This window comes from Canis lupus, chromosome 18, assembly GCF_003254725.2.
Source record: "Canis lupus dingo isolate Sandy chromosome 18, ASM325472v2, whole genome shotgun sequence".
In the NCBI taxonomy this organism is placed as follows: Eukaryota; Metazoa; Chordata; class Mammalia; order Carnivora; family Canidae; genus Canis; species Canis lupus.
The window spans coordinates 11573950-11588791 of NC_064260.1; the positions used below are offsets into that span (position 1 = coordinate 11573950).

General features: G+C 44.5%; 1 protein-coding gene across 1 annotated transcript; it reads left to right on the top strand.

Annotated features, from left to right (window-relative positions):
• Positions 1 to 2562: 2562 nt before the first annotated feature.
• On the top strand, positions 2563 to 9545 carry LOC118351424 (uncharacterized). Its single transcript, XM_035701985.2, has 3 exons — positions 2563 to 2724; positions 5861 to 5999; positions 8398 to 9545. The coding sequence occupies exons 1-3, from the start codon at positions 2563 to 2565 to the stop codon at positions 8964 to 8966; spliced, it is 870 nt and encodes a 289-aa protein (XP_035557878.2). The 3' UTR covers positions 8967 to 9545.
• Positions 9546 to 14842: the final 5297 nt, after the last annotated feature.

The window sequence follows — 14842 nt, forward strand, 5'->3', positions numbered from 1 at the left end:
CTAACCCTATGCTTTCCTGTTTAACCTACATTTAGATGCAATATCAAGAGTCCAGAATATCATGTTACTTGGAGTTCCTCTGATTCGCTGGGTCCCATTGCTGTGTCTCTGATCACTCACATGAGTCTTTCTGCCTGGAATCTGCTGTACCGTCAGCGCGCGCATGCGTGTGTGTGTGTGTGTGTGTGTGTGTGTGAGTTCAATTACTCACTGAGCTCAATGCTGGGAATACAATAATGCAGTCTCTAACTCAGGTCCCCATCTGCATGGTAGGAACAGCCGGGTCAGCGCTGAGGGCAGGGAGCCAGCACAGATGACAGGGCTGTGGGAGAGGTTCCTAAGGAAATGCAGAGAACACCCTCCCAGCAGCCCCGGGGTGGGGGTGGGGTGGGAGAAGCCTTCTCTCCTGTGAGTGGACAGTAGGGCTGCAAAGAAACAGTGGAAAGGATAGAAAAGCAAGCTGAGCAATGGCCAGAGGGTTTTGGTACACAATACCTTCAGCAAAGCTATTGAACACAAGGACATAGGGTTATTGGACAACTGGGTTAGGATGGTGAAAATGGTGCTTTCTGGAGAGCTGAGGACCCATGACTTCCTTAATCCATTCCAAAAGTGAAGGCTTTGGCACTGGGGAAGATGTGATCAACACTGCGTTTCCATTAATACCTAATGGCAGCACATGGATTAGCTGTATGCATGGATTACAGCCCTGAGCCGGGTTCAAATTCTATTTCTCCTTTTTACTCCTCCAGTGACCTTGCACAAATGATTTCCCTCTCAGTGCCTCCCATTGTTCACCTCTAAAACAGGATTAATGAGACTTTTACGTCCAAGAGTGGCTTCAGGAACCAATGGAACAAGGCTAGTGTCCTATTTCACATGGGGCTCTGGTGGGGCTGAGACAGGGTGACTGAAGCAGGAGGCAGGAGGCTGGTGCAGAACCCAAAGCAGGAGATGCTGAGTGGATGGTGGAGAAGCAGGGGGTGGGGCAGTGATGGGACACAGGAGGCAGGAATCCAGAGGGTGGACATGGTCCAGTGAGTGATGGGATGGGAGCCCCCAAGAAAGGGCGGGTCTCCAGGGAGGCTCTGGTTTCCATCACCAGCAACCAGGTAGACAGAGCTCCATCCTCACACAGGGGGTCCTGGAGGATGGTGAGGTGAGGGCATGACAGGTAATCAGAGAACATCCAGCCCCTTCCCCTGGTCTGCCTGTCTTCTGAGATGCAGAGGGCATGTCTCTGTGGCCCTCAGAGACATATATTTTACACTCTGGTCTCACTACAGGTCCCACAGCAAGACCAGGTCTCAGTTACTTTCCTGTCTTCCATGCCTGCTGTGCTCCAAGTCTGCTCAGTGTTCTGAGAACAGAGGGAGGGAGGAGAAGAAGGGAGGGCTGAGCTTTTGAGCCCCCATGTCCCCTTAACCCGGCCAAATGTGTCAGATCACGACTTCCAGGCTCTTCCATCTAGAAAATGTGGGAGGTTGTACCTGTGACAGGATCTCTCTGGGAGTAAAGGGCACTGGTCACTGTTGTCGTCAGCTGACAGACACATCATCCAATATCATTCGCATTAGACCTTTTACATTGGGAGGAACCTGCTCCCAAAGATCCCTGTCTGAGGCAGAAGCTCCCAATACCTGGAAAAGCTCTGCCCACATCACTCTGTCTCCAGCCCTTGAACCGACACTGGGCCAACATGGGCTTCTCCATGGCCCCCGACCCCCCCGGCTGCTGGTGCTCTCCTCCTCCCAGGGTCTAGCAGGCCACTGTGTGTGTGTGGCGGGGGGGGGGAACCGAGTTTTGTCCCCCACAAGGTCCAACCTGCAAAGGCACTGTCCCCACTGAAGGGACCCCTGAAATGCAGAGCCGGGGCTCCCTCTAGTGGTTGGGGAGTCCAGAGATCATCCCACAGGACCTGGGCCTAGTCCCTCCAACCCCCAACTAGGATTCCTAGCACCATGACCCCTGACCAGGGTGATGCCAGCAGGAGCCTGACTGACAAAACGAGGGTCAGGGGACATGGGGTGTCAAGCTCTGTGAGTATAAACACAGTTGCAGGAACAGTATTTTAGCAAATCACAGCACACATGCACACTCAGCAGCCTTAGTGAGCTACCCGGAGAGGAGGTATTTTTTACATTCTGATGATCATTAAGCTTATCAGCTGACACTAAGTGTCATGTAGTACCAGTCTCACTTTTGCGGATTTTCCTTTCTGCAGATGAGGAGCTGAGAAACAGTGGTGTGAACACTGACTCCAAGGCTCACAGCCAGGACGTGGGCAGCGGGGAGAGGCAGAGACAGCAGAGATGGCCTGGTTGCTGGATGCTGGGCCTCTGCAACCCAGCCTCCTCTTTGCTGCATCTAAAGGGCACAGATAAGCTAGTCTCTGAAGGAAACACTTCATGGACGCCAAGAATGAAGAGAGACCCTCAGCTTTCTCCTCATCAGAGAGATGCCCATCACCTCCTTAACAACGTGACCCTGTGTGGTCACCATCAGGTTTCTAAAATCATGGATGTCAGATAGGAGCATGGGCAGCGTTTATAGAAAATATACATGTATACTTCCTGGTACCAGGAACTGGGAGATCAGATTCCCGGGGAAATGCTGACACCCAGCAGCAGAGCCTCGAGGGGTGGGGACAGCCTTGCTGTTCGGCAGCAGTACAAGTGCCCGTCACTGTTGGGGGATGAATTAGTGCCGTGGCTGCAAGCAGTGGTACAAGGAGCAGCACAGGGGAGCAATGAACTGTGGGGACAGACACATGGGCTGACAGGAATGCTATGCCATGTATATACCCCTAAATGTACACTATTCACCAGCAAATATCTATGGTTTTCACAGGTACAGAGGACACCAAACATATCAGTGTTCTCATTTGAGGCTGGGAAATGGGGCCTTGCAAGGAGGAGCCCCTTACCTAAAACTGCCAAGCATACTGAGCCCACACCTGGAAAAGCAGGCTTCTGGCCTGGTAGGTCTGGGGACTTCCCTCCTCCAGTGGATCCTTTGCAGTAACAAGGCATCACTTCCCTGGGCTCCACCCCAGAGGACTGTCCCTATAGGACCCTCAGCGGCCAGCAGGGGCGGGGGCAGAAGTCAGCAGAAGGAACAAGCCAACTACTGTAGTTTTCAAGCCTGAAGCTTATTATTGAAAACAATTGGGAAGTGGAACAAGGTCACAATGTGCATTCAAAGCAACAGCTCAGTGAGGACAAAATTAATCCCTGAATCACAAACATCCATGCAGGTTACGTAGGGCACAGGCCTCAGAGCCTGGCCGACTGGAGGTTCTCCATGTGTCTTTCCTAGCTGGGCAATCTCAGGTGGGTGACTCCACCTCTCTAAGACTCTGTCTCATCTGCAGAATGAGATGAATGACACCTGCTTGAGGCTTGCAGGGAGGGAATCAACATGTACAGTGTGTGACACTTAGTAAGAGGTATTTGTTATTATTCAAGGGATAAATGATTTCTTTTATGACCTTTAAAAAAATTAGTCTCAAAAAGGTAAGCATCTATTAATTCACAAGTAGTAGAAGAATATCTCTGTGTGTGTGTGTCTCTCTCTCTGTCTCTCTCCCTCTCTCCCTCTTTCTATATATAGAAAGATGTATATACAGAGAATGGATGGTGTCGTGGGTTTTGGTATTTGTTAGACTTGGGTTTGAATCAAGGCTCCATTACTTACATGACCCTAAAATATCTTAGGATTCCAATAGGCTGATCTGTCAAATGTGATTGTTATAACTACCTTGACATGTTATTATGAGGAAAAGATTGTTATACAAATCACTTCGTACATAAGACTGACTGGCAATATTTATTTACAAAGCAATTAATTTGGCCCAATCCCTGGCTCATGGTGGAGACAGAGAGCTTGCCTGGGATAGTCTGCTCTCAGAGCTGCTCCTGGGGCAGCCTCCTGTCCCTTGCTTATGGGGTCCCTGAGCACAGGACGGTCAGCCAGCATCCCTGCCCTTCCTCACTCCCAGCTTCTGTGATGACACTTGGTATTTGTACTTGGTAATAACAGCCATTCTAACAGGCATGAGGTGCCTGTTAATTGTGAGTTGGTTTGTATTCCAAGAATTTCAGATAAACAACACATAGTTTTATAACTTATGTCCCAAATATTATGTATTTGTGCTTTTTTCCCATTAACTCTCGCAACCCTGTGTGAGGCAGACTTTTGAGAGGAACAGAATTACTGTATCACACTGATTTGCTATGTGCACATGTGCACACACACACACACACATCCATTTACCTTGAGAAGAGCCAAATTGGACTAACATCACTGATTCTAATTCCTTCTAATAAAGCAGGCTCAATGATTATCACATTAACTCACCTTTTTAAAGGCAGTCCTTGGTGAGGAATGTCCAAAGCCTGTCATTATCTGTTGACTGAGAATACTCATGTGTACCTCATAGATTTTATTATTTTCAAGGGTTATAAACTGAGATTAATATTTGAAAGGGGCCTGATCTCATGCCTGACATGTGGTAGGTTTTCTGCATGTAGTGACTGAGCTTGAAATGCCAGGTCCACTCAGTGAGAGGTGCACACAGTAGAGAGGGGATGGAGCTCTAATCCTGCCTCAGCTGCTCATGGTCCTGTCATACTGAATGAGTCACTTGCATTGTAGGAGCTGTTTTCTCATCTTTAAAGATGAGGAACAATGAGGCTTCTGATAGGAAGGCTTTCCTTTTCTTGGGGCAAGATCTTCCTGTACCCTGTGGTCCTTCTAGCTGGACTTAGAGTCAAAGTGGATATGAGACAGATTAACAGGAGAAAATCAAGTTTAATAGGCAGACATATGGGGAGTCCATACAGACATGGAAATTCCCAAGAATTTGGAATAGGCAGCTTTTATAAGCTAAGGAGAGAGGCAGGGGTCTAGGATACAAAAGGTCCAGGCGCAGGAAGGTGAGAGGAGAGCCCAATTTGGAAGAACAAGGCTGCCCAATGATGCAGATGATTCCTTAGGCAAAGTGGAGTCTCTGTTAATAGCCCTTTTGCTGCCACAGGCTCTCCTTTCCAGTGTAAATTTCTGCAGTTCAGTGAGAGGCATAAGCTTTTCCTGCATCTGCTGGATTTTGATTATTTTAAGTCAGAATAATCTTTATGCTGAAGTAGCCCACTGGGGCAGCTGCCCTGAGCCACTACACTTTTCATCTTTAAGTGTCTAAGCTTCTGTGATTCCAATGCAAAGTGTGACTCTTCAACATGACACTTAGGCCTTGGTTTTAAACATGGGGTTACTTGTCTAACAAAAAGAAATTATTTTTAACAGTTTTTATCAACATAAAGTGTTATAAAGGTATAAACTGAAGATAAAAGAAAAAATATTTTATGCAGTCCTTTCATCAAAATATATCAGTGTCTTTCCTATTTTTGGGTTTCTGGGCCTGGCCAGTTCACTAAGAGTTGACATCACGTGGACATCCAATTTATTCCCTGTAATCTAGTGAAGAAGTAAAACTGGTTAAGATCTCATACTCTCCCATGGTCAGAAGGGAGCTGTTCCAGGTCAGGGAAAGCAGGCCAGCCTCTCAGAGGTTAAATGAAAAGGTCCAAGCTTCTGCTCTGATCCACCTGCTTCTCCCTTTGGGCTGAGGTTTGGGGCCATCAGAACAGTTGCATTCATGGCAGCAGCAGGATGACCCGGGAGGACAGGAAGTACTGCTCCCTCAAGAGCCACCTGATTTCTCTCCTCCTGGGGACCAGAGGGTCTTGCTCAGAACCTTCCACTCTCCACATGACGGTAGTTGGGGGGAAGCCTTGGCTACTCTTTCTATGATGCTCAAGAGTTTTCTCCTTATTACTTTTTAAATGTGTGTCTCTTTTAGAAAAATATAACCTTTCAGTGTCTCTTGGAGAAAAGCACAGCTGCACCACAGCAGGAAGAGAAGCAGAGGAAAGGAAAACAATTGTCACCTGTTGAAATGCATTTCCAGATCCAGGATGGACCCTCTACACTCTGGGGTGGTGAGTAAGCAAACTAAAACTTAGATACTCTCCTGTCCCTGTAAATGCTGCCCTTGACCAGAAACTGTCTATCCCAGCCAGCCAGACCCCAGACACCAAGGATCTGTAATGATTCCCCTGTTCTACATAAGACCAGATATGCAACCCCAGCCAATCAGCCTAATCCAGATTCTCTCTCCTCATTCCTGACTGACCTGCCAGCCTTTTGAGGAAATCCCTGACCTCCCAGGCCATTCTGCCTGTTCCCCTGGGCTGCTTCTAAGGCTCTATGATATTCCCTGTTGCTCTGAATCCTTGAAGAAGAGTGCTCCACTGCTTGTGAGGCCCTGAGCTCCCCAATCTATGGATTGTTCTTATTTTAGTAAAGGACATCAAATCTACAGATTAAATGGTTTTACTTTTGTCATTTGAGACACCCAGGAGAGTATTTGGGAGTTTAGGTGACTTCAATATACACTGAAGGCTAGTCATGGCCAACAGCTGTTTGCATAAAAACAATAATTGCCTAAAAACAAAAAAGGCTGGCAACATAAATTAAATTTATTTTCATAAAAATATAGATCATTGTGGATTATCCCTTCATATGTAAGATTTTTCTTATTGGTAGAAATCTAGAAAACTAGAAAGTTGTTACCCAATTTCTCACCACCCACATAGCTCACCTTCTATATTCAGAGTCTTTCCAACTGTCATTTTCTGTGCAGATGTCAACCCCACTGGCACTTTCTTTTCCACTTACCACTTTGGCACCGCTACCCTAGACACCTGCTGAGGGCCTGAATGATGGCTCTAAAATATTCTTTTAGCAGAATATTCTAGTCAACACCCCACCAACTCAGTAACAACCCCAAAGCATGCATTTTGGGACACTTGAGCCTGAATGTTGGTTATGGCTCAGTATGTCTTCTTTTCAGTTTTTACCAAGAGGAGGAGCTCAGGAGCTGGGTCTGATAGTGGTTGAGAAGGACCCAACCTTCCTTCCCCAGCCAAGTTCACTTTCTGACCATCCTCACTGCCTTCTCTCCCCAGGCTCACAAGCTATAACTAGCATTTCTAATTACCATAACTACACCCAGGAGGCCCTAGTATACTGGGTACAACTAAAAATTAATGTTCATTTCAGTTGAAGGTAAATACTTCCTTGACTGAATTGAATTTTCATGTCAGAAAGTTTTTTTAGCTGACCCCTCCTGAGGCCCTGCCTTTACCATTTCTGAGGATCTGACACTGGAACTGCAAGACCTGATGCCGCCCCCTGGTCTGCACTGCCCTCAGGCTCGATGCACACTTCTTCCTCTGGCTGCACACACACACACACACACACACACACACACACACACACATTTTCTAAGACTGTAATATTTTCTGAAATTCTACACTATGAGGACCCTATAAATTACCTTATTGCAATCAGCCCGATTTTGAGGTGAACACCATTCCCCAACATTTCTTGAGCATTTTCTATGCATCTAGAACACCCTATGTGCTTTGCTCACGTTCCCTGCTTACTCTGCCTGCTACCTAATGAGGTCCCTTTTGACAGTAAGAGGGAAAGGAGGAGAAACAGCTTGCCCAAGACTACACAGCTATCATGTTTTTTGTTAGGGCATTTAAATCTTCTGATGAAACCTTTAGGAGAAATGCTCCAATGCTCACTTGGGGTGGTGGGGGCGTGGACTACTATCTTCTCAGCAGGGATCTCTGCTCTGTGCTTGTCCCTGCTTCCTGAGCAGGATGCATACCCATCGCTCTGTTAGTACCAAATGGCCATTTGATGCTTGAGATTTGTGTCCAGTCAGATCTGGCTAACATCACCACCTAATTCTCTGTAAGCATTCATAACCTTGGAAGAGTTATAAAATGTGAGCTATTCCAATTTCTGAATGGTGGATAGCAATATTTATCCCACAAGGTAATTTTCAGGATTTAATCAAACAATGAGCAGAAAATAATTAGTATGGTGCTCAGGTGTAGTCTATGTCCAATCAAAGAATCCTGTTATCACTGGTGATCTCTTTGCATCAACATTCTTCAGTGTTTTTCAGGGCCCTGACCATCCCACCCCTTGTGATCAGACCTGTGCCTACCCTACCCTCTAGCCCCTCCCCATCCCTCCCTCAAGCCTCTCTCTCACCAGTACCTTCAGGTGCCTCAGTGAAGCGGAGGCTCAGACTCTAACCTGCCCTCTGCCACCCACCCAGGCAGTATCCTCCCAGCAGGTGCAGCTATGAGGTCCCCCTTGGCTTCTCTCCACCAGGTGGGAGGAAAAATCATTCTGTGTCCCCTTACCATCCTATGCACTCTCTTGTTTCCCCGTAAGTCTTGACTCCCTCCCTGCTGCAGGGTGCGTGGGCACCTTCAGGCTCCTGCCACCACCTCACAGCTGTCCCCCTTACAGGTGGCCATGCGGAGACCAGGCTGGAGCAGCCTGCTGTAGTCGTGGCACGTGAGAAAAGCTCAGCCTCCCTGCTGTGCACAGCCAATGTCAAGGCCAGCTATATCCACTGGTACCGCTACCAGGAAGGAAAAGGGCTCCAGAGGCTCCTCCACCTGGCCATGTTCCAATCAGATGTGCAGTGGGATTCGGTCCTGGAAGCAGACAAAGTCACCGCCATAGAGACCAAGGATGGCTACAGCTGTACCCTGTTGGTGCTGAAGCTGGAGAAGAGCGATGAGGGCATGTACTACTGTGCTGCCTGGAGAGCACACAGCCACTCACTCTGCCCTGGTCCCCCATGCAAAAAGGTCACTGACTCCGGGCCCTTCAGGCCTGGCACCTTCCACAGCGTTTGGGTTTCTGGAGTTGTTCTGGGGTCAGCCCTCAGCAACCAGACTCTGGCAGGCACCCCCTCAGCAGGTAGAGCCCTGGAGGCTAAGGAGCCCCTGGTGCTCAGTGTCGCTCAGACCCAGGGAGCTGTCCAGCCTGGAGGGACTTTTCTACAGATTGTCAGGAGCAAATACTTCTGAAGTATTTGGAACAGAAACTGTGCTGCTCAGTGTAGTAGCCACTAGCCACTAGCCACAGGTGGATACTCTGCACTTGAAATGTAGCTTTATGCTAGTCCAAGCTGAAATGGCTGCTTATGTAACATACAAACCATTATTTTGAACATTACAATTTGAAAGTTAAATATCTCATTAATAATCTCTATATTGATTGCATGCTTGAAATAACTTCAGATATCTTGGATTACTAACTAAAAATGATCCTAAAGTGAATTTTACTTCTTTTTTTTATTTTTTTAAGGTAGCAGCTGTAGCTATACAATGTTTTGTTGTTGTTGTTGTTGTTGTTGTTTACAATACAGTACTAGCAACTTTAATACTAACAGAAGGTTTGGCTTTTACAAATCTAAAACAAGAAAAACAGAACCAACCACTCCTAAAGTTACTGATACCTTGTCCTTGTCTAATGTTGCTCTTAAAAATGAAGTTAAAATATACGTATGAGTTAATGATGAGTTAATATCTGCAGTGCTTCTAAACTTAATAGGGGCATGCCACTGGTATAAACATTACAAATTTGAAGGTTGTTATATCCTAGGGTAATCATGATTTGTTATGTTTGTCCTAAAGGTACTTTTATTAAATCATGATCTGAATCTTAAATTAAGACCTGTCTATCTTTGGGAACCTTAACTTTTCTGCCCTAATATGCTCATAGGTACATATTATTTTCTCAGTGATAGAGCTAAACAATCCCAACACTGTATTTTTATTTCTGCCATCCTTGCTTGCCTGACCTAACTTTTTAAAATGCATAAATTTGCTGAATCCTATTAGGATGCACTTTATTACACAATAATATGGCAAATATATAATTTGACACCTCATTGGTGATCACTGCTACAATGGGAGATGTACATAAAAGTCTAAAAGAAGACCACAGATGATAGATATTCATGCATTTAGTATTTGTGCTATTTGGTTCATGCTGAGCCAAATACAACCTATACTTTTATTATAGCCATCTATTTGTCTTAACATTTGGCTCAATTCCCAGCTTTAGATTTGCTAAGACAATTATGTTTCCTTATTTGTCAAGTTTTAGACAATTATTCAGTGTTTATCTTAAGAGAACCTGGTTCTTAAATATTTTCTAACATTAGAAATTGTATATGCTAGGAAATGGGGGGTTATCTTGACAGTGATATTAAAATGCTAGAATCCAGTCTTCTTTACTTAGTGAGTACGTAAAATTATATCAATAATGATGACTATAGGGGAGCCCGGGTGGCTCAGTCCATTAAACATCTGCCTTCAGCTCAGGTCGTGGTCCCAGGGTCCTGGGGATTGAGGCCTGCATTGGGCTCCCTGCTCAATGGGGAGTTTGCTTCTCCCTTTCTCTGCCATTCTCGCTGCTTGTGCTCACATGCTCTCTGTCAAATAAATAAAATCTGTGGGGCGTATCCAGGAGGCACATAAATAGGAGGCACAGAACCATTTGGGGACATCATTGGAACCTGAGCAGGAACACTCATTTTGTTTTTACAGTAGCAGCAGAGAACAAAATCCAACAAGGAAACAGCATAGTACACGTTAACAGCTTTAATTGGAGAACGGTTCTGCTTTTTTTTTTTTTTCAAAGCTACAATGTTTATTTTTGGCTCCAATTGCTGACCCACATTTATTTCTACTGAACAGCACTCTTATACACTGACAATTTAAAAATCTGATTATCTGCCCTGAAAGATGTGCAAATAAAATATGATGCAAGATGTCAAGGATGAAGGACTTTCTGGAGATTTGCCACAAAATGTTTGAAAGCTGAGATTGGAAGTCACCTCCTGTTTCTATGTTGCTGCCCCACTGCCTGCTATTACTTCGCAGTGGAGAGTCAGGGAACAGAAGCTCAGGAAGCTGAGGGCCTACTTCTCAGCACCTTCCTGCACTGGCATCTCTGGGGCTCAGCTCCTGTGGGGGGACATGATCCTCAGTGAGATTGATGCATCAGCCCTGGATGAGACTCAAGGCCCTTTGCCTTCTACTTGTCCTTAAATACTACTGCATATGGGATTTGGAGTCCAGAGTCCCTGAACCTCTCTTCTCTCATGTGTAAAATGAGGTGGTTTAACTGCTATAATTATATAACTGATTTCTGCATAAGCAAAATTACACAAATAAGATATCACTATGGTCACTACCTTCTTATAAAGGTAGTCAACTCTGGTTGAAAAGGCCAAAAAAAAAAAAGAAAGAAAAGAAAACTAGTATTACTGATTCCACAGCCCCAAACAGGAAAATCCCTGTTGCTGTAAGTGGGAAAGAAGAAAAAGCACTCTGAGGAGGTCTAAACTGAATTAAAGTCATTTTCTTTTATTTTTTTTATTGGAGTTCAATTTGCCAACATATAGCATAACACCCAGTGCTCATCCCATCAAGTGCCCCCCTCAGTGCCCATCACCCAGTCACCCCCACCCCCCGTCCACCTCCCTTTCCACCACCCCTTGTTCTTTTCCCAGAGTTAGGAGTCTCATGTTCTGTCTCCCTTTCTGACATTTCCCACTCATTTTTTTCTCCTTTCCCCCTTATTCCCTTTCACTATTTTTTATATTCCCCAAATGAATGAGATCATATAATGTTTGTCCTTTTCAATTGAATTTTCAAAGTCTATGGAAAGCTTAGTGGCATTAATGTACATGATTACTCAAAGTCTAAATGATCTCAAGGTTCACTAACTCCTCTTTATTCTCTGAGCTTCTGTTTTTGTAGTGGGAGATTTTTAATTTAGACATACCTTCTTTTGAAAGAGCCCAGCTAATGCTCTGACTCTCTATTAAAGGTCTGAGCCTTCCAGCATATGCAGGAAGGGGTGAGGATAGAGGGGCAGAAATCTATCTTGGTCTGTTTGGGATATGTCTTCATCCCCCATTTTGTCTTCCCCATTTCCTAATACAAGCAAACCCTCTCCTCTTGTGGAATCCTCTCAGGGCCTAACTCCACAGAGCATGACTCTGAGACCTATTAAACTGACTATTAAACTTAGAGGGAAACTAGCTAAATATGAAGACACTCTCAGGAGAAATCAGCCCAAGTCAATTAAATTACAAGTTTTCAACATGATTCCATATGACCTTTGAGTTACACATAACTGGAAGGACAGTAGCCTTGGGCATGGAGCAATCAACCTATGGTGGGAAGTGAGGGGCAAGCCCAACTTTTGAGACATTTCCTCCATCTGCCCTTCTCATCTTGGCTAAGATGAATTTCACCAAGGACACTTTGGCCACAAACACCGAAGGCAGACCAGCCAGAGGCCAACCAGCCCTCCTGTCCTAAGTAAACATTTGCTAATTAAATAGTTGGGTTTTTTTAAGATTTTATTTATTTATTTGAGAGAGAGAAAGAGAGAGAGAACAGCAGAGGGAAGGAGAAGCAAACTTGCCACTGAGCAGGGAGCACAATGTGGGGCTGGATCTCAAGACCCTGAGATCATGACCTGAGCTGAAGGCCCAGGCTTAACCGACTGAGCCACCCAGGTGCCCCTAGATGGTTGTTTAAATGAATGATTCATAAAAACACCGAACGCTTCTTATTCCAATGGATAACACTGGGTATAGTGGTGACTACATTAATGTCCGTTGAGGTGAGATTGATATTTTGAGTATTAGAGAGGAGCTCACATTACCTATCGGTGGGGGATTTTGCATAGATGAATGCTCAAAATGTCCTGATAATTTGGGCTCAACTCATTTTCTTTCAGTCTTGAGGTGGGTGAGACACAATGAGTTTGAAAAATTTGACTAACATTATGTTATCACGTTAAAGCTGATTAAGTTTAAGGATATCTTAAATATCATGATTTCATAGTAACATCCATTACCAACTGACCATACATAGTAGTACTGTGTAAAAGTTGATGTCCGTTACATCAGACTCACCTTGTAAAAATCACAATTCTAAAAATTGCCTGGTAAACCTGGAAATTCACATTTCTGTTTTGTTTCGGGTACTCTTTATATTCAGCTCTGAGCACAGGTTCACTGGCACAGCCTGGGCCATAGGAATGGGATAACTTTGGAGAGGTCAATATTAAACATTAGAATCAGGAAATTTTTTTGTCACTTCCACATTCCCTAAATTATCTCATAGACACCTTGCATTGCTTTTAAATTTTATTTTAAAATTTATTTTAAAAATAATTCATGGGGTCCTTAGTCTCAGGCCAAAGCAGTGATGGATTATACAGGTATGGCCAAGACTAAGGATCCAAACCATCCAGACAAGAAGAAGGAGGAGCTGCTTAAAAAGCAGGAAGACTAAAGATGGAGCTGTCCCAGCTGCACATTGTCGAGGTGACAGGAGGTGCTGTTTCCAAGCTCTCCAAGAAAGGACTTATTCACAAATCCATCACCTATGTTCTCACCATCATCAACCAGACTCAGAAAGAGAACCGCAGGAAATTCTACCAGCATAAAAGGACAAGCCCAAGGTATGGTATGAATATGTAGCCCAAGAAGACAGGTGCCATGCTAGCTGAACAAACAGGAGGAAAACCTAAAGACCAAGAAGCAGCAGTGCAAGGAGTGGCTGTCCTGGTGGCAAAAGCATGTTGTCAAGACCTGAGCACTGGTATCAATAAAACACAAACTAGTGGAAAAAAAAGAATTCACCTGGCTCGTAATGCTAAAAATAACTGCATATTATTGAGCACTTAGACACCACATGTGAAATTTGATAGTTAGAAAGGCCAATAACTGGCTCTGTCTTGATCATTTTTCTCTCCTCTTCTCAAACAACCTTGGCTTCTTTACAAAATAAAACCTTATTTTCTTTTTCACAATATTAATTCTGCCAATCCATGAGCATGGAATATTTTTCCATCTCTTTGTGTCTTCCTCAATTTCTTTCAGAAGTGTTCTATAGTTTTGAGGGTATAGATCCTTTACATCTTTGGTTAGGTTTATTCCTAGGTATCTTATGCTTTTGGGTGCAATTGTAAATGGGATTGACTCCTTAATTTCTCTTTCTTCAGTCTCATTGTTAGTGTATAGAAATGCCATTGATTTCTGGGCATTGATTTTGTATCCTGCCACGCTACCGAATTGCTGTATGAGTTCTAGCAATCTTGGGGTGGAGACTTTTGGGTTTTCTATGTAGAGTATCATGTCATCGGCGAAGAGGAAGAGTTTGACTTCTTCTTTGCCAATTTGAATGCCTTTAATGTCTTTTTGTTGTCTGATTGCTGAGGCTAGGACTTCCAGTACTATGTTGAACAGCAGTGGTGAGAGTGGACATCCCTGTCTTGTTCCTGATCTTAGGGGAAAGGCTCCCAGTGCTTCCCCATTGAGAATGATATTTGCTGTGGGCTTTTCATAGATGGCTTTTAAGATGTCGAGGAATGTTCCCTCTATCCCTACACTCTGAAGAGTTTTGATCAGGAATGGATGCTGTATTTTGTCAAATGCTTTCTCTGCATCTAATGAGAGGATCATATGGTTCTTGGTTTTTCTCTTGCTGATATGATGAATCACATTGATTGTTTTACGGGTGTTGAACCAGCCTTGTGTCCCAGGGATAAATCCTACTTGGTCATGGTGAATAATTTTCTTAATGTACTGTTGGATCCTATTGGCCAGTATCTTGTTGAGAATTTTTGCATCCATGTTCATCAGGGATATTGGTCTGTAATTGTCCTTTTTGGTGGGGTCTTTGTCTGGTTTTGGAATTAAGGTGATGCTGGCCTCATAGAACGAATTTGGAAGTACTCCATCTCTTTCTATCTTTCCAAACAGCTTTAGGAGAATAGGTATGGTTTCTTCTTTAAACGTTTGATAAAATTCTCCTGGGAAGCCATCTGGCCCTGGACTCTTGTGTCTTGGGAGGTTTTTGATGACTGCTTC

What these genes read in the sequence shown, in the direction of transcription:
- LOC118351424 (XM_035701985.2), top strand. Translation starts at nt 2,563, where the DNA reads ATGTATACTTCCTGGTACCAGGAACTGGGAGATCAGATTCCCGGGGAA. An exon ending in TGCCGTGGCTGCAAGCAGTG is followed by an intron (nt 2,725 to 5,860) that starts GTACAAGGAGCA and finishes TGTCTCTTTTAG; the next exon opens with AAAAATATAACCTTTCAGTG. An exon ending in ACCCTCTACACTCTGGGGTG is followed by an intron (nt 6,000 to 8,397) that starts GTGAGTAAGCAA and finishes TCCCCCTTACAG; the next exon opens with GTGGCCATGCGGAGACCAGG.